At 38.4% G+C, this 26,736-nt stretch overlaps 2 protein-coding genes across 7 annotated transcripts in view; both read left to right on the top strand.

Annotated features, from left to right (window-relative positions):
- Nucleotides 1-8,000: 8,000 nt before the first annotated feature.
- On the top strand, nucleotides 8,001-21,185 carry prxl2b (peroxiredoxin like 2B). Its single transcript, XM_061888660.1, has 7 exons — nucleotides 8,001-8,170; nucleotides 9,489-9,693; nucleotides 11,894-11,945; nucleotides 12,009-12,072; nucleotides 12,160-12,235; nucleotides 15,470-15,588; nucleotides 20,984-21,185. Exons 1-7 carry the CDS (start codon nucleotides 8,108-8,110, stop codon nucleotides 21,008-21,010), a joined length of 606 nt encoding a protein of 201 aa, XP_061744644.1. The 5' UTR covers nucleotides 8,001-8,107; the 3' UTR covers nucleotides 21,011-21,185.
- Nucleotides 21,186-26,418: 5,233 nt separating this feature from the next.
- The window catches only part of miip (migration and invasion inhibitory protein), an 85,625-nt gene continuing 85,307 nt past the window's right edge, over nucleotides 26,419-26,736 (top strand). For 5 of the 6 annotated variants that reach the window (XM_061888591.1, XM_061888609.1, XM_061888600.1 and 2 more), the window contains exon 1: nucleotides 26,426-26,501. The gene's annotated coding sequence lies outside the window, so the exon portion shown is untranslated. Of the gene's footprint in view, nucleotides 26,502-26,736 lie in introns of all 6 variants that reach the window. The other variant, XM_061888647.1, reaches the window with a different exon arrangement.

Here is a 26,736-nt window from a genome sequence, read left to right on the forward strand (position 1 = left end):
ACGCCACGCCCCTTCTTGCAACATCAGCACCGCTTTATGTTTCTAGCAATATTCATGTCATATTTTGTAACACTGTATTTTTGCATGGATTACCCTTATTTGACATCGTGACAATATCATTGTATTGTAGAAGTGCACATTCCAGGGGTTGCACTGCAACTAGATTATTCACTGAAAATATAGAAAAATAAACTAAATGTATTTGAAAAATATTATGTTTTAAATATCATTAGATCATGTATTGTATTATTCCATCCATCCAGATAAAAACACAAAATCAATAATTGGAAGATGACCTATATACAGTAGCTCTTAATCGCAAATGTCTCAAAAGTGTGTTTCTTTGAATTATTATACTTCTGTGCCTCCCTCTCCTTCGTGGAAGTGGCCCCACTATGGACTGGACTCTCACTATTATGTTAGAGCCACTATGGACTGGACTCTCACTTTTATGCTAGATCCACTATGGACTAGACTCTCACAATATTATGTTAGATCCACTATGGACTGGACTCTCACAATATTATGTTAGATCACTATAGACTGGAATCTCACTTTTATGTTAAATCCACTATGGACTGGACTCTCACAATATTATGCAAGATCCACTATGGATTGGACTCTCACTATTATGTTAGATCCACTATAGACTGGACTCTCACTATTATGTTAGATCCGCTATGGACTGGACTCTCACTTTTATGTTGGATCCACTATGGACTGGACTCTCACAATATTATATTAGATCCACTATAGACTGGACTCTCACTATTATGTTGGATCCACTATGGACTGGACTCTCACTATTATGTTAGATCCACTATAGACTGGACTCTCACTATTATGTTAGATCCACTATGGACTGGACTCTCACTATTATGTTAGATCCACTATGGACTGGACTCTCACTATTATGTTAGAGCCACTATGGACTGGACTCTCACTATTATGTTAGATCCACTATGGACTGGACTCTCACTATTATGTTAGATCCACTATGGACTGGACTCTCACTATTATGTTAGAGCCACTATGGACTGGACTCTCACTATTATGTTAGAGCCACTATGGACTGGACTCTCACTATTATGTTAGATCCACTATGGACTGGACTCTCACAATATTATGCTAGATCCACTATGGACTGGACTCTCACTATTATGTTGGATCCACTATGGACTGGACTCTCACAATATTATGCTAGATCCACTATGGACTGGACTCTCACTATTATGTTAGATTCACTATGGACTGGACTCTCACTATTATGTTAGATTCACTATGGACTGGACTCTCACTATTATGTTAGATTCACTATGGACTGGACTCTCACTACTGTGTTGGATCCATTATGGATTGATCTTTCACAGTATCATGTTCTCATAGTCATCATTGTCACCGACGTCCCACTGGGTCATTATTGTCACCGATGTCCCACTGGGTGTGAGTTTTCCTTGCCCTTATGTGGGCCTACCGAGGATGTCGTAGTGGTTTGTGCAGCCCTTTGAGACACTAGTGATTTAGGGCTATATAAGTAAACATTGATTGATTGATTGATTGATATTATGTTGGATCCACTATGGACTGGACTCTCACTATTATGCTAGAACCACTATGGACTAGACTCTCACTATTATGTTAGATCCACTATGGACTAGACTCTCACTATTATGTTAGATCCACTATGGACTGGACTCTCACTATTATGTTAGATCCACTATGGACTGGACTCTCACTATTATGTTAGATCCACTATGGACTGGACTCTCACTATTATGTTAGAGCCACTATGGACTGGACTCTCACTATTATGTTAGATCCACTATGGACTGGACTCTCACTATTATGTTAGATCCACTATGGACTGGACTCTCACTATTATGTTAGATCCACTATGGACTGGACTCTCACTATTATGTTAGAGCCACTATGGACTGGACTCTCACTATTATGTTAGATCCACTATGGACTGGACTCTCACAATATTATGCTAGATCCACTATGGACTGGACTCTCACTATTATGTTGGATCCACTATGGACTGGACTCTCACAATATTATGCTAGATCCACTATGGACTGGACTCTCACTATTATGTTAGATTCACTATGGACTGGACTCTCACTATTATGTTAGATTCACTATGGACTGGACTCTCACTATTATGTTAGATTCACTATGGACTGGACTCTCACTACTGTGTTGGATCCATTATGGATTGATCTTTCACAGTATCATGTTCTCATAGTCATCATTGTCACCGACGTCCCACTGGGTCATTATTGTCACCGATGTCCCACTGGGTGTGAGTTTTCCTTGCCCTTATGTGGGCCTACCGAGGATGTCGTAGTGGTTTGTGCAGCCCTTTGAGACACTAGTGATTTAGGGCTATATAAGTAAACATTGATTGATTGATTGATTGATATTATGTTGGATCCACTATGGACTGGACTCTCACTATTATGCTAGAACCACTATGAACTAGACTCTCACTATTATGTTAGATCCACTATGGACTAGACTCTCACTATTATGTTAGATCCACTATGGACTGGACTCTCACTATTATGTTAGATCCACTATGGACTGGACTCTCACTATTATGCTAGATTTATTTTATTTTATTTATTTATTTATTTTGTTATATAGCGCTTTTTTGACTCAAAGCGCTTTACATAGTAATACCCAATATCTAAGTTACATTTAAACCAGTGTGGGTAAAGTGTCTTGCCCAAGGACACAACGGCAGAGACTAGGATGGCGGAAGCGGGGATCGAACCTGCAACCCTCAAGCTGCTGGCACAGCCACTCTACCAACCGAGCTAGATCCACTATGGACTATTTATTTATTTATTTATTTCGGCAATCTTCACATAAAACAAAGAACAACAAAAAAAGGAAAAAAACAAAAAAACACTCATTTGAGCAATGATTGAGCCGAAAGGGTGTAGGTTGAAGCAACGCTTATATAAACCTACCCCATCACAACAAGAACAAGATTCAAAATATATAAAATCTAAAACATGCTTCACTTATATTACTTTTTTTTAAGCAATATATAAGCAACATATATGTAGCACACGTCTCATATACACAGTTTAACATTTAAATCAAACATATACGTTTGTACACTTATATATATATACACACAATTTATTTAAATTCCATATAAAGTGGTAATATATACATTTTAATATAACCTATATGTATAATTATGAAATCATAAATTGTATTTATATACATATTATATATTATTGTCTTTCTAAAACAATGTTTTCTCTTCTTTCTTATATTTACTAGTGATAAATGATTTAAAAAGCTTTTTAAACTGGCTTATGTTGGTGCTGTGTTTTATTTCATCCTTTAAACAGTTCCATATTTTAACCCCTGCTATTGTTATACTCATTTGTTTCTGCGTAGTTCTACAATATTGGATCTTAAAAAGTAGTTCTGCTCTTAAATTATAATTCCCTTCTCTCTGTAAAAAAATAGACTCTCACTATTATGTTAGATCCACTATGGACTGGACTCTCACAATATTATGTTATATCCACTATAGATTGGACTCTCACTATTATGTTAGATCCACTATGGACTGGACTCTCACAATATTATGTTAGATCCACTATAGATTGGACTCTCACTATTATGTGATATCCACTATGGACTGGACTCTCACAATATTATGTTAGAGCCACTATGGACTGGACTCTCACTATTATGTTAGATCCACTATGGACTGGACTCTCACTATTATGTTAGATCCACTATGGACTGTACTATCACAATATTATGTTAGATCCACTATGGACTGGACTCTCACTATTATGTTGGATCCATTATGGACTGGACTCTCATTATTATGTTAGATCCACTATGGACTGTACTCTCACGATATTATGCTAGATCCACTATGGACTGGACTCTCACTATTATGCTAGATCCACTATGGACTGGACTCTCACTATTATGTTAGATCCACTATGGACTGGACTCTCACAATATTATGTTAGATCCACTATGGACTGGACTCTCACTATTATGTTACAGCCACTATGGACTGGACTCTCACTATTATGTTGGATCCATTATGGACTGGACTCTCACAATATTATGTTAGATCCACTATGGACTGGACTGTCACTATTATGTTAGATCCACTATGGACTGGACTCTCACAATATTATGTTAGATCCACTATAGATTGGACTCTCACTATTATGTTAGATCCACTATAGACTGGACTCTCACTATTATGTTAAATCCGCTATGGACTGGACTCTCACTATTATGTTAGATCCACTATGGACTGGACTCTCACAATATTATGTTAGATCCAATATAGACTGGACTCTCACTATTATGTTAGATCCACTATGGACTGGACTCTCACAATATTATGTTAGATCCACTATGGACTGGACTCTCACAATATTATGTTAGATCCACTATGGACTGGACTCTCACAATATTATGTTAGATCCACTATAGATTGGACTCTCACTATTATGTTAGATCCGCTATAGACTGGACTCTCACTATTATGTTAAATCCGCTATGGACTGGACTCTCACTATTATGTTAGATCCGCTATGGACTGGACTCTCACTATTATGTTAGATCCACTATGGACTGGACTCTCACAATATTATGTTAGATCCAATATAGACTGGACTCTCACTATTATGTTAGATCCACTATGGACTGGACTCTCACAATATTATGTTAGATCCACTATGGACTGGACTCTCACAATATTATGTTAGATCCACTATGGACTGGACTCTCACTATTATGTTAGATCCACTATGGACTGGACTCTCACTATTATGTTAGATCCACTATGGACTGGACTCTCACGATATTATGCTAGATCCACTATGGACTGGACTCTCACAATTATGCTAGATCCACTATGGACTGGACTCTCACTATTATGTTAGATCCACTATGGACTGGACTCTCACAATATTATGTTAGATCCACTATGGACTGGACTCTCACTATTATGTTAGAGCCACTATGGACTGGACTCTCACTATTATGTTGGATCCACTATGGACTGGAGTCTCACAATATTATGTTAGATCCACTATGGACTGGACTCTCACTATTATGTTAGATCCACTATGGACTGGACTCTCACTATTATGTTAGATTCACTATGGACTGGACTCTCATTATTATGTTAGATCAACGATGGACTGAACTCTCACTATTATGTTAGATCCACTATGGACTGGACTCTCACTATTATGTTAGATCCATTATGGACCGGACTCTCACTATCATGTTAGATCCACTATGGACTGGACTCTCATTATTATGTTGGATCCACTATGGACTGGACTCTCACAATATTATCGTAGATCCACTTCACGTCCATTGCACCGGTCGCCCAGGTGACGGGGGGTCCACACATCTGCGGTGCTCTCCAAGGTTTCTCATTGTCCCATTGGGTTGAGTTTTTCCTTGCCCTGATGTGGGATATGAGCTGAGGATGTTATTGTAGCTTGTGCAGCCCTTTGAGACACTCGTGACTTAGAGCTATATGTCCCACTGGGTGTGAGTTTTCCTTGCCCTTATGTGTGCCTACCGAGGATGTGGTAGTGGTTTGTGTTGTGGTTTGTGCGGCCCTTTGAGACACTAGTGATTTAGGGCTATATAAGTAAACATTGATTGATTGATTGATAAGTAAGCATTGCTTGATTGATTGATTCATATGAATATATTAACCATAATTATGTGGTTTAAGAAATGCACTGCCGAGTCAATACTTCTTTGAAATACCAAAATTAATTTACACCAGGGGTCCCCAAACTACGTTTAAAATTTGGCCCGCGGGAAGTCCCAAGTAAAAAAAATTATTATTTTTTCTAAATATGTCCTTTCTAATCCATTTTCTACCACTTGTTACACTCGGTGTCGTCTAGCCGCTCAGGCAAATCATATTGTCTAAAAATGCATTTTCCAATAACGTGTAATAATTGCACTCGCGCCGCAGTGTCGGCAAGTGCGCGCTCTTTCAGTCAATTAGTTTGCGAGGAATATATATGTGTATGTATATGTGTATATATATATACCGTATATGTATATATATATCTATTTGTATATATATATATATATATATATGTATTATGTATGTATGTATGTATGTATATATATATGTGTATATATATCTATTTGTATATATATATACGTGTGTGTGTGTATATATATATATATATATATATATATATATATATATATATATATTTGTGTGTATATATATAGTACAGTTTTACAGCCACGATAATATGGCTAATACAATGACCATGAGCAAATATATATATATATATATATATATATATATATATATATATATATCGTGTTTTGTTTTAAGTAAGACAAATAAATACAAATTAAATATTGTTATTTAATTTTTTAAATCAATAACAAATACATAGTATTGATTAAAAGTAAATACAAATACAAACAATGTTTTAAAATTATTATTGGATTGTAAATTATCAATGAATAATATATTAACTTTATTATTAAGGTTGTGGAACTGCACTGCGTAGACAACAATTCAAAACATTTAGGTCACAAAAATAAATACCAGTTAAGTTCATTTATTTCATAAATATATTCATATTTTTGAAATGTATTGAACTTATTACGAATATTTGAGGAAATAACACATTTTCATTTTTATTGTTGTTATAATAGACTTGTAATCATTTCAATCTGTCTTGAGTTCAAAGTGGTGATATAATATAAACATCCCAATGACACTACAAACTTGCATTCTTGGAGATCTCCATCAATTTAGTAACGTGTCATCAAAGAGTAAAAATGCATTTCTTTCAATATGCATAATAACAAAAAGGGTAATATTAAAAAAATGGATAGATGTTGATAGTCCAACTCATACTGACTGGTATACACAAGCTATGGAGATGATATCAACAGAAACAACAGCATTTAGTTGAGATAATAATGGGTCATAAATTGGAAAATGGGATACATTATTTAAATTTGTTGTAAGTATTAAATGAACCAAAATATGACTTATTATATCTTTGTGTAAAACATTGGACACGGTGTGTTGTCAAGCTTATGAGATACGATGCAAGTGTAAGCCACTGTGACACTACTGTTCTTTTTTTTAAATTATTAATGTTTTAAAAGATAATATCAATGAGGGATTTTTTATCAGTGCTATTTTGAAATTATTACTACTATTGATATTCATTTTTGTTTCACTACTTTTAGATTGTACCGTGTCATGTTTGTGTGACCTCAATTGCTCTGATTATTGCTATTCTGAATGTTGCTGGGGCGGGTTTGGTTTTGGAATTTATTGCATCGTTATGGTATTGTTGTGTATTGTTTTGTTGTATTGATTAATACATTTTTAAAAGAAAAAAAAGTGATTTTTCTTTGATTGATTGATTGAAACTTTTATTAGTAGATTGCACAGTACAGTACATATTCCGTACAATTGACCACTAAATGGTAACACCCGAATAAGTTTTTCAACCTGTTTAAGTTGGGGTCCACGTTAATCAATTCATGGTAATCATGGTCATCAATTCTGTGGCTAAAATACCTTTCAAAGTATAAACAACATATCAAAAGCTATTAAAAGTCCTGCAGCAGATAATAGAATAATTACATGTCATATTATTTCATCACATATGCAGCTCTAGCAACCCCAAAAGGGACAAGCGGTATAAAATGGATGGATGCATTCGCCTTATGAGAGGCAGTAACGACCTGCCTACAACACAATTACAATGTAATACATCACATATTTCCAGGAGGGGAATGAACAACTCACTGTCACAAAAGGTAAACATGCCTTGTAAAAAAAAAAAAAAAAAAAAAGGTGTGGAGGAAGGCGAACTATCTCACCTTCAACCTCCTATATCTGTCATTTCAGCGGCTTGATAACATCCCGCCCCTTTTGGCGCCCTTCTTGCATTCTGATTGGCTGTCGAGTGGAAGAGATTATTCAAGAGGGCGCACCCGGAAGTTGCTGTTTTGCAACAACTGCCGAGGCGTCACTTTAAAACACATTCTACCTTCTTCTTTGGCTATATGGTTCTTTCTGTTGTGAAACATGGCACCCGTCGAACTTGAAAACGTCGGAAAGAACTTATTAAAAAGCGCTGACACAGGAGAGGTAAGCTATCCAACTTGCCGGCTTGAGAATGGATCTTTTAATTGATGCAGGTTGTATTGATACTAGCGAGCTTTCCATGTTATTCTATTAAAATCTATTAAAGGCCTACTGAAATGAGATTTTCTTATTCAAACGGGGATAGCAGGTCCATTCTATGTGTCATACTTGATCATTTCGCGATATTGCCATATTTTTGCTGAAAGGATTTAGTAGAGAACATCGACGACAAAGTTCGCAACTTTTGGTCGCTAATAAAAAAGCCTTGCCTGTACCGGAAGTAGCAGACGATGTGCGCGTGACATCTGCTTATTGTGTTGATTATATGGTATCTGACAGTCGGAGGGGTGTGGCGACCGCCAGTGTCTCTGAGGGAAGCCACGCAGCTGCCTCTTTGACAGCTGCAGGAAGAACGACGCACGCTCCGCTCAGGGATGGCGTGGCACAGTGGAAGAGTGGCCGTGCGCAACCCGAGGGTCCCTGGTTCAAGCCCCACCTAGTACCCAACCTCGTCACGTCCGTTGTGCCCTGAGCAAGACACTTCACCCTTGCTCCTTATGGGTGCTGGTTAGCGCCTTGCATGGCAGCTCCCTCCATCAGTGTGTGAATTTGTGTGTGAATGGGTAAATGTGGAAGTAGTGTCAAAGCGCTTTGAGTACCTTGAAGGTAGAAAAGCGCTATACAAGTACAACCCATTTATCATTTATGTCGACGGTAAAGCCGACTTATTACCACAATTTTCTCACCGAAACCTGCCGGTTGACATGTGGTCGGGAACCATGTTCGCTTGACCGCTCTGTTCCATAGTAAAGCTTACCTTCGGGAATGTAAACAAGGAAACACCGGCTGTGTTCGTGTTTTTTGCTAAAGGCAGCTGCAATACACCGCTTCCCACCTACATCTTTCTTCTTTGATTTCTCCATTATTAATTGAACAAATTGCAAAATATTTAGCAACACAGATTTCCAGAATACCGTGTAGTTATGCGATTAAAGCAGACTACTCATAGCTTGGATCGGGCTGGAAAAAAAATGTCCGCTACAACCCGAGATGTCACGCGCACGCATCATACCGACATTTTTAACAGGATACTTCGCACGAAATATATAATTGCAATTTAGTAAACTAAAAAGGCCGTAGTGGCATGTGTTGCAATGTTATTATTTCATCATTGATATATAAACTATCAGACTGCGTGGTCGGTCGTAGTGGGTTTCAGTTGGCCTTTAAGTGTGTCTCTTGGGTGACACAGTAATGCTACTCACTTATTTATGAATATGACATCCTATAATAACACTGTGCCTCCATCTTGCGCTTGCAGAATGTAGAGCTGCAGTCTCTGTGGCAGGACCAGCCTGCGGTGGTGTTCTTCCTGCGCCGGTTTGGCTGCCAGGTGTGTCGCTGGATGGCGGCCGAGATCAGCAAACTGGAGCCAGACCTGAGAGCTGGTGGTGTGGCTCTGGTGGCCGTCGGGCCCGAGGAGTTTGGCCTCCAGGAGTTCAAAAATTTGGGTTTTTTTAAAGGACGTAAGCACCATTATTATATACTTTATACCACGTATGCGTCTATGCATACGTAGTAGATCCTCAATAGTTTGGAGGTTCAATGCCGTGCCCAAGAGCTACTGAAGCTCAACCTCTGATTAGGTCATTTGTAACCATGAAATAATCTATTCCAGAGTCAAACCGTTCCATCATAATACTGTACATATTTGAGCACTTCTCTTGACATAATTGGTGCAGTTAATAATAATAATAATACTAATAGATTTTATTTGTAAAAAAAGCTCTTTACATTGAGCAAACAACCTCAAAGTGCCACAGTGTAAAAAAAATAGTACTAATGATAATAATAATCAAAAGATAATAAAATAAATACAATATAAAATTAGAAACAGCCCAATAGCTAGAACCAGCATGCATGTCTATAAAAGGCTTTTATAAAAAGATTGGTTTCTCAAGCCTTTTTTAAAAGCATCCACAGTCTGTGGTCCCCTCAGGTGGTCAGGGAGAGCATTCCACTGACTGGGAGCAGCGGAGCAGAAAGCCCGGTCTCCCATAGTTCGTAGCTTTGTCCGTGGAGTTTGTAGGAGGTTAGCCTGTTTGGAGCGGAGGTTCAGCTACATTTATTGGTTTTCTGACATGGACTTGTTTCTTCAGCATTGTCCACACATTTAAGTCAGGACTCAAGTCCTTTACCACTTTTGACATGTGTTTGGGGTCATTTTCCCGTTGTAACACCCAACTGCTCCCAAGACCCAACATCCGGGGTGATGATTTTAGGCTGTTCTGAAGAATTTGGAGATAATCCTCCTTTTTCATTGTCCCATTTAAAACACCAGTTCCATTGGCAGCAAAACAGGCCCAGAGCCTAATACTACCACCACCATGCTTGACAGTGGGATGGTGTTCCTGGGATTAAAGGCCTCACCTTTTCATCTCCAAATATATTGCTGGGTATTCTGGCCAAACAGTTTATATATTTATTTCATCTGACATCACATGGACAAAAATAAGACCTTCTGGAGGAAAGTTCTTCAGGACAACCTAAAATCATCAGCCCGGATGTTGGGTCTTGGGCGCAGTTGGGTGTTCCAACAGGACAATGACCCCAAACACACGTCAACAGTGGTAAGAGAATGGTTAAATCAGGCTAGAATTATCGTTTTAGAATCGCCATCCCAAAGTCCCGACTTAAATGTGTGGACAATGCTGAAGAAACAAGTCCATGTCAGAAACCAACACATTTAGCTGAACTGCACCGATTTTGTCAAGAGGAGTGGTCAAAATTTCAACTAAAAGCTTGTGGATGGCTACCAAAAGTGCCTTATTGCAGTTAAACTTGCCAAGGGACACGTAACCAATTTTTAACATTGCCTCTGTGTTTTTTTCCTGACCCAACGTATATTCCACTCTACACTGTATAATGGATAAACCACACACACACACACACACACACACACACACACACACACACACACACACACACACACACACACACAAAACCTACTCAGTGGCTTATTGGTTAGAGTGTCCAACCTGAGATCGGTAGGTTGGGAGTTCAAACCCCGGCTGAGTCATACCAAAGACTATAAAAAAAAAAGGGACCCATTGCCTCCCTGCTTGGCACTCAGCATCAAAGGTTGGAATTGGGGGTTAAATCACTATAAATTATTCCCGGGCGCGACACCGCTGCTGCCCACTCCTCCCCTCACTTCCCAGGGGGTGAACAAGGGGATTGGTGAAATGCAGACGACAAATTTCACCACACCTAGTGTGTGTGTGACAATCATTCGTACTTTAACACACACACACCTGTGTCATCACTTGGTTGATGACTGTCTGGGTATATATATACACATATATAAATATATATATATATATATATACACACACACTCACACCTGTCTGGGTATATGATTGGATTGGGTCTCTTTCACCATTTTCATCCAGTTTTATTCGTTGACTAAATTGTATAAAAAAATTGGTCATTAATTAAGTAAATGTGTTTTTTTTTTTTTTCAAGTTTTTGTCTTATTTTATTGAGAGTGTTGACTGTGACTAAAACGAAAATGTTTGGTCAGCATAATTAACATTGGGTCGCAATCACATTTATTTTTCTGCTTTGTTTCAGTAAATCACCCCCATCCTCCACTAAAAGAAAAAGATCTTTTAGTATGGTTGTTTTCTGTTTGTGAATAACCCTAAACTCTGTTGTTTTTTAAAGCAATTTATGTTGATGAGCAGAAGAAATGCTACAAGGATTTGTGCTTCAAAAGGTACAATAAGTGACTTAACATTGTGCATCAGCACAACTTGATTTCTGCTGAATGGTTCTTCAGGTACACAGCATTGAGCGTGGTTCCTGCTGCACTGGGGAAGAAAGTACGAGACGCATCTGCAAAGGTAGCTGTGTGCTTAATGGTGAACTTGTACTGCCTGCTATCACTTTACTGCCTGATTCTTGTCTCTGCTGCGACTTGTGCTCTTTAGGCCAGTGCTGGAGGCATCCAGGGAAACTTCTCAGGTGATCTACTCCAGAGTGGAGGAATGATCATCGTAGCCAAAGGTACATTACAGCCTGGTGTGAGGAATGATGGAAAGACTGCAGTTAGTTAGCTGTTAAATACAATGCTGAATCTCCTCACTAGAGGGCAGTGTGGTATCATAAAATGTGATGGAAGCTTTTAGGAGAACTGCAATTCTTTGGAATTTTGCCTATTGCTCACAATCATTATGAGAGGCAAGAACACACATGATTTTTTTGGGGGTGGGGTGGGTTTGGTTAGTGCGTCTGCCTCACAATACGAAGTTCCTGCAGTCCTGGGTTCAAATCCAGGCTCGGGATCTTTCTGTGTGGAGTTTGCATGTCCTCCCCGTGAATGCGTGGGTTCCCTCCGGGTACTCCGGCTTCCTCCCACTTCCGAAGACATGCACCTGGGGATAGGTTGATTGGCAACACTAAATTGGCCCTAGTGTGTGAATGTGAGTGTGAATGTTGTCTGTCTATCTGTGTTGGCCCTGTGATGAGGTGGCGACTTGTCCAGGGTGTACCCCGCCTTCCGCCCGATTGTAGCTGAGATAGGCGCCAGCGCCCCCCGCGACCCCAAAAGGGAATAAGCGGTAGAAAATGGATGGATGGATGGATAACATATGCTTGCAAGATGAGGCTAACGGGACTTACTACCATTGTAGTCTTCAAAGCCCTCTTAAAAAAAACTTCAATACTGTTGCGATCCGTTACTCGGATCCTCACATTATTGTTTATATTTCCATCTGTGTTTTCATTCTCTGTCCGACCTGTTTATTTCCCGCTTTGTCCATCACTATGGTTACTCATTAGTTCACCTGCTACACTCGGTCCTGCACACCTGCTTCAGATAATCACCTTCCCTTTATAAGCCTTCCCCTTTTCATTATTCTTTCTCGAATCCTAATTTGCCCACGCGCAACAGTGACGACTCTCATCCCTCTCCGCATGTGTATTCTCGCTAGCTTTTTACGCTAAGCCACCTGCCACTTCTTAGCTCACATGCTAATTGTTTTTTGTTTTTACATTTTTTGTGCCTTCGTGCCTTGTCTTAGGTTATTTGTATTTCCTAGCTTTTATGCTAGCGCCCTTGGTTTGTTTTTCTCTTTACACCAGTGTTTTTGTTCCTAGCCTTTTATTATTTAATAAATACATTATATCTTACATTTGCTGTGTTCTGCTTCGACGCATCCTCGGGAAAACAACACCGGCAACCATGCCAAAGAAGAGTCTTCACAAAAACCCTCCAACATTTTAATATACATGCTATAAATATACATGTAATGCAGTAACTAGGGATGTAACTATATCAAATTTCAAGGCAAGGTATTATGGTATTAAGGCCACAATACGATAATATTGTGGTATAAGTCCAAAAAAAGTATATGTGTTAAAGGGTATAAAATGAAGTGGCAGGAACGTTTAGGATAAACACACTTACTGTAATTGAACACAAACATAATGATAAAAATGTTCTCATCATATTTATTACTACAAACGTAATTTTTAAGTGCTAAGAATTGTGCAGGGATATCCGCTGTTTCAAGCAAAATTATATATATATGTATGTGTGAGTATGTGTCTTTTGTGTAACGTCAGATGTCCAACTCAGTGTTGTGTAGTCATACCCGCATCTCTGGTCGTTGGTGGAAGAGGCTGGCCTCCGAGCGCGGTCCATACAAGGGGCAGATGTTGATTATATGGTCGTGTGTGTGCATATGTACGGTATATGCATGTATTTATGTGTGTGTGTGTGCATATGTATGTATGTGTGTATATATATATATATATAGGGACGGCGTGGCGCAGTGGAAGAGTGGCCGTGCGCAACCCGAGGGTCCCTGGTTCAAATCCCACCTAGTACCAACCTCGTCACGTCCGTTGTGTCCTGAGCAAGACACTTCACCCTTGCTCCTGATGGGTGCTGGTTGGCGCCTTGCATGGCAGCTCCCTCCGTCAGTGTGTGAATGGGTAAATGTGGAAGTAATGTCAAAGCGCTTTGAGTACCTTGAAGGTAGAAAAGCGCTATACAAGTACAACCCATTTATTATTTATTTATATATATGTGTATATATATATATATATGTGTGTGTGTGTATATATGCGGCGGCAGCGGCGAGGACCAAGAAGAACGCAGAGTTGGAATATAATTACAACACTTTATGTACATATTTATATAATATGTAACTACAAGCTCCATTCACAGACAGAGTCCCATTGCTTTTGTAAGCGGTCGAGCAAGTCAAAAGCCAAAAATAAATTAATAAAAACATTTCTTTAATTTTTTATTTTTTTATTTGTAGCGTCCGTAATTCTTTCGTGGCGGGCTGCCACAAATAAATTAATGTGTGGGAAACCCTGTATATACTATGTACATGCGTTTGTGTGTATATACTGTATATGTACTGTGTGTATATATGTTTATATAACTTACAGTTAAGTGTCTTTAAAGTGACAATATAAACATCCAGTGTAAAACAATGTTCACTTTAGTGTCTTTCAACTTTTACTCTTTGAAAAGCACTGTCGTCCACAGTAGACATGTTTACGTCAGTCTGGAAAATGCTGTTTCTCAGTAAAGTTAACTAACAATTTCACTTTCGCTGGCTTCAAATATATTTTCTGGATGACAGTTTATGAGGTGGCGACTTGTCCAGGGCGTACACTGCCTTCCACCCGTGCGCAGCTTGATAAGCAAATATTGATTTAATTATTTCATGATTCAATTAATCATTTGATGTTTTAATTATTGATAAAAAAGTAATTATGATTTAATGATTAAATTAGTTAAACAAGTAAATATTTGAATTTGTCATTGTTTAAATTTGTCCCACTTTGCCCTCCGTAGCTAACTACCGGTTTCATTGTGCTTCCGTTAAGTTATTTCCCTATTGAATGTCCTGCACATTTCAAGTTGCATGTGTTCTGGGGTTTTGTGTTGCGCCGCCTTTGCAACATAGCACTGCAATGAAAGTTATACACTCATCCCTCTCCTGGCTGCTCAGGACGATATGGCTAACAATACAAATACAATTTAATGTACGCCAGTAAGTGAGCTTTGTTCAATTTGAAGACCATGTTAGAATAAACACAAATATAACTGGCATGCCATCAAAATTGTAACTGAAGAGGATTTCAAGGAATTCCACTTCCTCACTCTTCCTGTCCTTAATGAGCCAAATCGAGGACTTTCTGTTCATGTTTACCAAGAAAGTATTTAGTCAACGATCAGCTTGTTGATAACATGCTCTTAATGTTTTCTCTCGTGTGAAGGTGGTGAAAAGATCCTGTTGCACTTCATTCAAGACTCCCCAGGAGACATTGTACCTTTGGAGGACATTTCTAAAGCTTTGGCAATTTCAAGCCAAGTCAAAGAGGGTCAGAGGCCTGTGGTAAGTGTTATTTATGCACTGTTTTTCAGCAAGTATTTCCCAGTCACCGGTTAAATAGAAGATGTGTCAAAGCATGCCAGACTTGTACGTCAGCAGCATCACGCATATCTGACCAGCTTCTTCACGGACAGTGTCATATTCATTACTCAGCGTTTGTGCTTTGAAACAAGATGAAAGCGTTGTTCAAGGCATTGAGGAATGCATTGAGTCCCATAAGCGCATGTTGTGTTGTTGGGAGTCTGTCCTGTGACCATCAGGTCTCCCTGTGACCTCCTACCCATGCCCAAACGCCGCAACAGCAGCCGCCAAGTCAAGTAGACCCAACCTCCCCGTGACCTGTCTGAAAGACGAAACGCGTCCTCTTGTCAGCCGAGGAACAGAACAGACCTTGTTGTTGCGCGAGAGGTCCAAATATGGCAGAAACAAGTGCTAGTCACAAGCTAGGAGACATGCTCGTTCGCATGGGGTCCTGCCAAGGTTTGCCGTCACAGCAAAGCTTTGTTAGGAACGCACAGAGGTAGGCGTGAAAAACTAGGTCTTCTCGAGCGAGTCGACACGTTAGGATTAAAAAGCAGTCATCCGTTACGCGTTTCGTATCTGCACGAATTGATGTCCCGTTAATTTTGTACAGTAGAGTTGATGATGCTGATAGTCAGCGGCTAACTATGGAATGCAAAACAAATTGGCCTCATTTAAAGGCCTACTGAAATGAGATTTTCTTATTTAAACGGGGATAGCAGGTCCATTCTATGTTCCATACTTGATCATTTCGCTATATTGCCATATTTTTGCTGAAAGGATTTAGTAGAGAACATCCACGATAAAGTTCGCAACTTTTGGTCGCTAATAAAAAAGCCTTGCCTGTACCGGAAGTAGCAGACGATGTGCGCGTGACGTCACGGGTTGTAGGGCTCCTCACATCCTCACATTGTTTACAATCATAGCCACCAGCAGTTAGAGCGATTCGGACCGAGAAAGCGACAATTTCCCCATTAATTTGAGCGAGGATGAAAGATTTGTGGATGAGGATAGTGAGAGTGAAGGACTATGAGAAGAAAAAAAAGACTAGGGCAGGAGCGATTACTAGGATAATTGTGGGAAATCCCTTATCTGCTTATTGTGTTACTAGTGTTTTTAGTGAGATTATATAGTCATACCTGAAAGTCGAAGGGGTGTGATGATTGCCAGTGTCTCTGAGGGAAGCCATGGAGGAGCCAAGAAAGTCGCAGCTGCCTCTTTGACAGCTGCAGGAGGAACGACACAAGCTCCGCTCATGTTTACAGTAAGAGCCGACTTATTACCACAATGTTCTCACCAAAACCTGCCGGTGGACATGTAGTAGAGAACCATGTTCGCTTGACCGCTCTTTTCCATATTAAAGCTTCACAACAAACAAAGAAACACCGGCTGTGTTTGTGTTGCTACAGCCGACTGCAATACACCGCTTTCCACCAACAGCATTTTAATTTGTAGTCTCCATTACTAATTGAATACATTGCAAAAGATTCAGCAACACAGTAGTCCAGAATACTGTGTAATTATGCAATAAAAACAGACTACTTTTAGCCGGGATCGGTGCTGGGAAAACATGTCCGCTACCACCGGTGACGTCACGCGCACGCGTCATCATTCCGCGATGTTTTCAACAGGATACCTCGCCGGAAATTTAAAATTGCAATTTAGTAAACCGGCCGTATTGGCATGTGTTGCAATGTTAATATTTCATCATTGATATATAAACTATCAGGCTGCGTGGTCGGTAGTAGTGGGTTTCAGTAGGCCTTTAAAGACACATTATGAAACTGTTGTGCATTAAAACATGTCAAAAAATATTTTAAACAGTGCAGTTCATGGCTTACTACCGTCATAAATGGTGAAGGCTAAGTATAAGGTTGCCTAAAATATTTTTTTAGTAGGAACCAAACCACTGCTGGTACCCTAGTTGGTAGTGCTAGCATGTGGGTGTCAAAAACTGTTACGGCCGTTGGTGCATTGGTGTGAGAGGGCAAAAAAGTGGTAATGCAACTGGAAAACTTGCACCCTTCACTTATGTTCCAATTGCTGCGATCTCGTACCTAAGGGGTAGTGCAACTAGGACACTCTTTTTTATAACTTGATTGTTACAGTAGGAAACAATTGAAATTATTTAGTTCCTACAATGTACTACTTTTTGTTTAATTCCACATGCATGGTTTCATGTGAGTACCACTTTTGGGAACTTATATGCCAGGACACCAACTGCAAGACCACTTTTGGACAGCCTCAGTTAAGTTAAGTTAGTTAAAGTACCAATGATTGTCACACACACACTAGGTGTGGTGAAATTTGTCCTCTGCATTTGACCCATCACTTTGATCACACCCTGGGACGTGAGGGGAGGTAAGGTCTTTTTAGGTAGGTCTTTATTGTCATTGCAACAAGTACAACAAAACTTTGTTTTCAGCACAAACCTGTTCAACATTAGACAAACAAACAGTGTACAGGGTTACAGAACAAGAACGCTGATGGTCAGCAGCGGTGCTGCGCCCAGGAATCATTATATGGTGGTTTAACCCCCAATTCCAACCCTTGATGCTGTGTGTCAAGCAGGGAGGTAATGGCTCCCATTTTTATAGTCTTTGGTATGACTCGGCCGGGGTTTGAACTCACAATTTACCGATCTCAGGGCGGACACTCTAACCACTAAGCCACTGAGTAGGTTAAGGTAAGGTACCACATGCTAGTAGTACCTTACCATGCCATTGTAATTAGCGAAAAAACTTTATTTTGTAGAAATTAAAATAATTTCAATTGGTACCTAACAATCATGGTACCAAAAAGTGATAATTTCTTGGAACCGCGTCACTGCGGTTGGTACCACAGGCATGAGGGTGCCAGTTGTGCTACCTTTTTTGGTATTCACTGCAATTGGAACATAAGCATGGGTTGCACTTTTCAGCTCTCTTATGGTAAACCCCAAACTGAAAAAACATTTTTGATAGCCTTATGCTACGGGTACAAATTAGGGTACAAGGAGTGGTCTGCTTCTTTCAAAAAAACACTTACTTGTAATGAGGTGGCGACTTGTCCAGGGATGACCCTGTCTTCCACCCAAGTGCAGCTTGCACCAGACGCCCCCCACCCCGAGAAGTACCCGCGATAGAGAATGGATGGATAGCATTGTATGCTTTGGTACAATTTCAGTACTTTTTTAAAAGTACCACCTTTTAGTACTAGGGTAATAACTTCAGTGATATAGTAGCTTAAACCAATTTTGACACCCTTAAGCTTGAATACTAATTGACCAACCTGCCGTTTGGTTCAGTTCGTACAAAATACCACTTTTGGCAGTTTGGACATTTTAAAAGGGTACCAAACCACTGTAATTAGAACCTTTTTAAAATGAACGCCTTGTGAGATTCTTACCTTAAGGTACCAGCTTCACTATAATGATACCTGTAAACGTGGGTACTAATTGAAGTTGTATTGTGCCTGGAAAACTTGCACACTTGTACTCATGTATTAATTGCAGTGATTGAGTACCGAAAAGGTACCACAACTTGCTTTTACCCTCATGCTAGAGATACCAATTAGGGTACCAACTCTTGTGGTCTGATTCCAGCAAGTAGCACATTTCCCCCCCTTGTGCTTTGCTTAAGTACTAAAAATGTGGTTTGGTACCTTTTTAAAACTACAACCTTTTGGCACTCTGATGCTAGCGCATACTTGCCAACCCTCCCGATTTTTCCGGGAGACTCCCGAATTTCAGCGCCCCACCCGAACATCTCCTGGGGCAACCATTCTCCCGAATTTCTCACGGTTTCCATCTGGACAACAGTATTGGAGGCGTGCCTTGGCCAAGTAACATAAGATATGCGGCTTTTACAGACACATAAAAGTGAATGCAAGGCATATTTCAATCAATCAATCATCAATCAATGTTTATTTATATAGCCCCAAATCACAAATGTCTCAAAGGACTGCACAAACCACTGCGAGTTCGACATCCTCGGAAGAACCCACATAAAGGCAAGGAAAACTCACACCCAGTGGGACGACAGTGACAATGATGACTATGAGAACCTTGGAGAGGACCTCATATGTGCCCCCCCCTCCCCTTAGGGGACCGAAAGCAATGGATTTCGAGCGGATCTAACATGATACTGTGAAAGTTCAATCCATAGTGGCTCCAACACAGCCGCGAGAGTTCAGTTCAGAGCGGATCCAAGACAGCAGCGAGAGTCCCGTTTACAGGAAACCATCCCAAGCGGAGTCGGATCAGCAGCGTAGAGATGTCCCCAACCGATACACAGGCGAGCGGTCCATCCTGGGTCCCGACTCGGAACAGCTAGTACTTCATCCATGGCCATCGGACCGGACCTCCTCCACAAGGGAGGGGGGGACAGAGGAGAAAAAGAAAAGAAGAGGCAGATCAACTGGTCTAAAAAGGAGGTCTATTTAAAGGCTAGAGTATACAAATGAGTTTTAAGGTGAGACTTAAATGCTTCTACTTGGTCAACAGCTATAAAGGTTACACTGAGGGTGGCCGCATAAACAACTTTAACACTGTTACAAATATGCGCCACAGTGTGAACCCACACCAAACAAGAATGACAAACACATTTCGGGAGAATATCCGCACCGTAACACAACATAAACACAACAGAACAAATACCCACAATCCCTTGCAACACTAACTCTTCCAGGACGCTACAATATTCACCCCCACCCACCTCAACCCTGCTCCCCCCTCTCCCCCAGTATGTGCTAGGCTTCCAGCTTCAGTGGTATCATTCCTAAAAAAAAATGTGGCACTCAGAAAAGTAGGTACTAATTAAAGTGGTATTGCACCTAAAAGAAACCTGCACCTTATGCTCGTATACCAAATGCAGTGATTTGGTGGCTGAAAGGTACCCCTTTTGGAACGCCTATGCCAGACTACCATCAACAGCGGTACGATACTTGAATTGTAACTTTTTTTTGCAAATACAGTACATATATTTGCAGTGGTACTTACACAGTACCACATTTGGGCAACTATTTGCCCTACATTTAAATCAAACTTAGATAAAGACTCATTAACAAACAACTCATCACCCAAAGCATCCTATCAGTGTGCATGAATCATGACCTTGTATGAGGACATTTGTGCATGACAAACTGCATTACCTCCTAATTTATCACAGGTGCGTCGTTGGCGGAGACATGTTTATGTAGCTCGTGGTCAGATCAGGTTAGCCATGACTGTAAATCCTGCCTTACCCTCTGCAGTCACATTGGCTTGGAGATGAAAACATCGCCATCAAATCGAATGTGATTTGAGGATGTGATTCCATGCCATAGTGCATTGTGGGTCACTTAAATAAGTAAATGCAGACATGATTATTGTACACACTGCACTTTCTTTTTCTTGCAGTGCAATGACGATGTTTGCACTCGGTGAGGACGTCGTCTGTCAAGCTTGGCTGTAATGTACACAAATAATTATATTTCCTTGATCACGATGTGTATGTGGATCGATTTTAAATGAACATTCCGTTGTCTTTTTCCACTATTGTGTACTGAGAGTGACTCACAGATTGTATGGAATTACTTCTATAAAAATCCTTTAAATCAAAGCCTTATGGTGTTTGTTCATTCCTCTGCCATGAAGGTATGGACTTGTTGAAGTATTGTTAGTTAGTAACAATACTCAAGAAGTTATAGGTAGATTTTAATGAAACTTTCAGGAAATGTCAAATGGTATAAGGAATATTTGATTAGATTTCTAGGCTGAGCTATCCAGATGATTTTTACCACGTTACCTTACGTTTACATTATGAGGCTGAACTTATCTCTATGTGTATGCTAGAGTCCCCGCTTCCACCCACAGAGACAAAGAGAATAGAAGACTGACGAAGGGGTTCAGGGATTTTACTTTTGGGGGTTAGAGCTTGACGATTTTTGTGCTTTTATTTTGGTAAAATAATAGGAAAAGTTTAAAAATAAAAGGAAAATAAGCTTAGTCAGCCCCTAAAACTTTAATACCTTGAAAACAAATCAGTGCCATTCCAGCCTCCACCCACAGAGACAAACAGAGTAGAAGACTGACGAAGGGGTTCAGGGATTTTACTTTTGGGGGTTAGAGCTTGACGATTTTTGTGCTTTTATTTTGGTAAAATAATGGTAAAAGTTTAAAAATAAAAGTAAAATAAGCTTAGTCAGCCCCTAAAACAGCAATATCTTGAAAACAAATTAGTGCCATTTTTTTGTTGTTGTAACTTTCATTGAACTTGCTTTCTGTCTTTTTTTCCCCAAATCCAAGTCTAATATCTAATAAAATTTTAATTTTCCTGAAGGAACTGTCCTGAAGGAATAAATAAAGATCTATCTATCCATCTATCTATCTATCTATCTATCTATCTATCTATCTATCTATCTATCTATCTATCTATCTATCTATCTATCTATCTATCTATCTATCTATCTATCTATCTATCTATCTATCTATCTATCTATCTATCTATCTATCCATCCATTTTTTGAATACTCTAGTTTAATGTTCAATGGTCAATAAGGGGCCATTTCCGGCAACTTAGCTAGAGTGAGTTAAGCACAGAATTAGCAAATACTGTACTGAAGTATATTTACATGGCTTTTATTTTATAAATTAAAGCACTTCAACAATACAATTGTATTTTAAAAGTAAGGACTAATTTATGTGACGAACTGTGCTAAAATTTTGGGTGTAGGGAATGGCTCATGTTCCATTAAACAGCAAAAGCATGGTGTATATAACATGCTGTCTCTTCCATTACATTGAACAATAATTACTAACTAATAAAACAAATCGAAATGCTGAGGAGAATCCAAATGTCAGTTTTATTGGTTTCCCAAATAATTCTAAATACAACAAGAAATATGGAAAAGGGGTTAGTGCGTCTGCCTCACTATCTGTGTTGGTCCTATGATGAGGTGGCGACTTGTCCAGGGTGTACGCCGCGTTTAGCCTGAATGCAGCTGAGATAGGCTCCAGCGACCCCCCGCAACCCCGAAAGGGACAAGCGGTAAAAAATGGATGGACAAACCGATAAATTGCGCATTAATCAAATGAAAACATTTTCATGAGACAATTTTTGTTTTGTTTTTAGCACATTTACTTTAATGGCAATAATTACAGTTCAGCATCACAAAAATAGGTATATAAATTAACATTCCTGCAGGAACATTCCATAAAACATACTGTGTATATACCTTTTTTACTGTACATCTTTAAATCCTGCAAAGCAACAATGCAATATCATAAATAGATAAATAAATTCATTTTACATATGTTTGTTATGTTTATGTTTATGTTTATAGCAACAACAAAAAAGTACTCGGCTGGTAATAACAACGACAACAACAAGACCGTTTCACCATGAGGATGTGACCTGATGTATCTAGAAGTCAATACTGCTGTATAGAACACCAAGCACAGATAATACGTTGGGTTCTAAAGTATACTGTAACACATTCACTTCTGCTCGCAAGACATCCTGAATGTGTGTTTTTTTTTTTTTAAAGCTCTCTGCAACACAGAAGCAGCATTAATTCCCCACCCCACCCACCATCCCCCCCTGGCTTTGAATCTCCACTGCCATTACGTTGTAATAAAGGTAGAAAATAACAGTCCAAGCCCCATTCTCGCTTGCGTGCTCGCGGTCTCGAACTTGGCGCTCACATGGCCTCCGCGTCCTTTCATCTCCATTTGTAATCAATGTGAACTTCATCTGCCTTTGCTGCCTGTTTAGTCGAACGTTACTGTGTAATTTGCTTGTGTCCTAAGGGCATCAAGTCCAGCATTAACTGTGTTTTTTTGGGTCCTTGGTTTGTTTGATTAAGAAAACGTGTTTGCTCTGGTTCAGACTGTGCACTGTGGAAAAAACCTAGAGCAACTTTGTGTTATTATTACAATTGTTTGGTTTACCAAAACACCCGATATACCTCTCATATACCCCCAAAATTAACATCGTAAACATCCTATCTCGGATCCTGAAAAAAACCAATGTTGCGCAGGTCATATTATTTTTCCCTTGTATTTTGACTTCGAGAAACATGGCAAAGAGACTCACAACTCCAACACTTCATTTACCATGAATTGACTAACGTGGACCCCGACTTAAACAAGTTGAAAAACGTATTCGGGTGTTACCATTTAGTGGTCAATTGTACGGAATATGTACTGAACTGTGCAATCTACTAATAAAAGTTTCAATCAATCAAACTCAAAACCTTTGTACAATTTTGAGACTTCAACCAAAAGGTTCCATGAATGATATTTCTCTGTTCTGTCCCCATTACCTGCCTGTAAGGGTGAGTACTTTTGATTTCATTTTAGTTTTATCATACATTGATGATTGCATATTGGTTCATTTAAACAAGTTTAAAACATTTTTGTCTAGTTAGTAAAGGTTTTATAAAAGTAACAAGATGACTCTGGAAAAAACTAACTCTTTGTTTTGATTTTAGAACAATGTCAAGGACCAGAATGGAGGGTCACTGTATTACCGACATTGCAAAAGGTATACTTATTTTTGCACATACATGACAATTATAATTGAAATATTACCTCGGTTTTAATAATCAAAATCGTTACAATCTGCAAGTCAGAAAGCTTTTCTTGAGTTATGTTACCCATTTTAGTTTTATCATACATTGATGATTGCATATTGGTTAAGTTAAGCAAGTTTAAAACATTTTTGTCTGGTTAGTAAAGGTTTTATGATGGTAAAAACTAACTTTTTGTTTTGATTTTAGAACAATGTCAAGGACCAGAATGGGGCGTCACTGTATTACCGACATTGCAAAAGGTATACTTATTTTTGCACATACATGACAATTATAATTGAAATATTACCTCGGTTTTAATAATCAAAATCGTTACAATCTGCAAGTCAGAAAGCTTTTCTTAAGTTATGTAACGCCTTTTAGTTTTATCATACATTGATGATTGCATATTGGTTAAGTTAAACAAGTTTAAAACATTTTTGTCCAGTTAGTAAAGGTTTTATGATGGTAACAACTAACTTTTTGTTTTGATTTTAGAACAATGTCAAGGACCAGAATGGAGCTTCACTGTATTACCGACATTGCAAAAGGTATACTTATTTTTGCACATACATGACAATTATAATTGAAATGTTACCTCGGTTTTAATAATCAAAATCGTAACAATGTGCAAGTCAGAAAGCTTTTCTTAAGTTATGTTACGCATTTTAGTTTTATCATGCATTGATGATTGCATATTGGTTAATTTAAACAAGTTTAAAACATTTTTGTCTAGTTAGTAAAGGTTTTATAAAGGTAACAAGATGACTCTGGAAAAAACTAACTCTTTGTTTTAATTTTAGAACAATGTCAAGGACCAGAATGGAGCTTCACTGTATTACCGACATTGCAAAAGGTATACTTCATTTTGCACATACATGACAATTATAATTGAAATATTACCTCGGTTTTAATAATCAAAATCGTAACAATCTGCAAGTCAGAAAGCTTTTTTTAAGTTATGTTACGCATTTTAGTTTTATCATACATTGATGATTGCGTATTGGTTAAGTTAAACAACTTTAAAACATTTTTGTCTAGTTAGTAAAGGTTTTATAAAGGTAACAAGATGACTCTGGAAAAAACTAACTCTTTGTTTTGATTTTAGAACAATGTCAAGGACCAGAATGGAGCTTCACTGTATTACCAACATTGCCAAAGGTATACTTATTTTTGCACATACATGACAATTATAATTGAAATATTACCTCGGTTTTAATAATCAAAATCGTAACAATCTGCAAGTCAGAAAGCTTTTTTTAAGTTATGTTACGCATTTTAGTTTTATCATACATTGATGATTGCGTATTGGTTAAGTTAAACAACTTTAAAACATTTTTGTCTAGTTAGTAAAGGTTTTATAAAGGTAACAAGATGACTCTGGAAAAAACTAACTCTTTGTTTTGATTTTAGAACAATGTCAAGGACCAGAATGGAGCTTCACTGTATTACCAACATTGCCAAAGGTATACTTATTTTTGCACATACATGACAATTATAATTGAAATATTACCTCGGTTTTAATAATCAAAATCGTTACAATCTGCAAGTCAGAAAGCTTTTCTTAAGTTATGTTACGCATTTTAGTTTTATCATAAATTGATGATTGCATATTGGTTAAGTTAAACAAGTTTAAAACATTTTTGTCTAGTTAGTAAAGGTTTTATGATGGTAACAACTAACTTTTTGTTTTGATTTTAGAACAATGTCAAGGACCAGAATGGAGCTTCACTGTATTACCAACATTGCAAAAGGTATACTTCATTTTGCACATACATGACAATTATAATTGAAATATTACCTCGGTTTTCATAATCAAAATCGTAACAATCTGCAAGTCAGAAAGCATTTCTTAAGTTATGTTACGCAATTTAGTTTTATCATACATTGATGATTGCATATTGGTTAAGTTAAACAAGTTTAAAACATTTTTGTCTAGTTAGTCAAGGTTTTATGATGTTGTAACAAGATGACTCTGGAAAAAACTAACTCTTTGTTTTGATTTTAGAACAATGTCAAGGACCAGAATGGAGCTTCACTGTATTACCAACATTGCAAAAGGTATAATTATTTTTGCACATACATGACAATTATAATTGAAATATTACCTCGGTTTTAATCATCAAAATCGTTACAATCTGCAAGTCAGAAAGCTTTTATTAAGTTATGTTACGCATTTTAGTTTTATCATGCATTGATGATTGCATATTGGTTAATTTAAACAAGTTTAAAACATTTTTGTCTAGTTAGTAAAGGTTTTATAAAGGTAACAAGATGACTCTGGAAAAAACTAACTCTTTGTTTTGATTTTAGAACAATGTCAAGGACCAGAATGGAGGGTCACTGTATTACCGACATTGTAAAAGGTATACTTCATTTTGCACATACATGACAATTATAATTGAAATATTACCTCGGTTTTAATAATTAAAATCGTAACAATCTGCAAGTCAGAAAGCTTTTTTTAAGTTATGTTACGCATTTTAGTTTTATCATACATTGATGATTGCGTATTGGTTAAGTTAAACAAGTTTAAAACATTTTTGTCTAGTTAGTAAAGGTTTTATAAAGGTAACAAGATGACTCTGGAAAAAACTAACT

Source organism: Nerophis ophidion, linkage group LG02 (assembly GCF_033978795.1).
Source record: "Nerophis ophidion isolate RoL-2023_Sa linkage group LG02, RoL_Noph_v1.0, whole genome shotgun sequence".
NCBI classification, from domain to species: domain Eukaryota; kingdom Metazoa; phylum Chordata; class Actinopteri; order Syngnathiformes; family Syngnathidae; genus Nerophis; species Nerophis ophidion.

What these genes read in the sequence shown, in the direction of transcription:
- prxl2b (XM_061888660.1), top strand. Translation starts at nt 8,108, where the DNA reads ATGGCACCCGTCGAACTTGAAAACGTCGGAAAGAACTTATTAAAAAGC. An exon ending in TTTGGGTTTTTTTAAAGGAC is followed by an intron (nt 9,694 to 11,893) that starts GTAAGCACCATT and finishes TGTTTTTTAAAG; the next exon opens with CAATTTATGTTGATGAGCAG. An exon ending in AATGATCATCGTAGCCAAAG is followed by an intron (nt 12,236 to 15,469) that starts GTACATTACAGC and finishes TCTCGTGTGAAG; the next exon opens with GTGGTGAAAAGATCCTGTTG.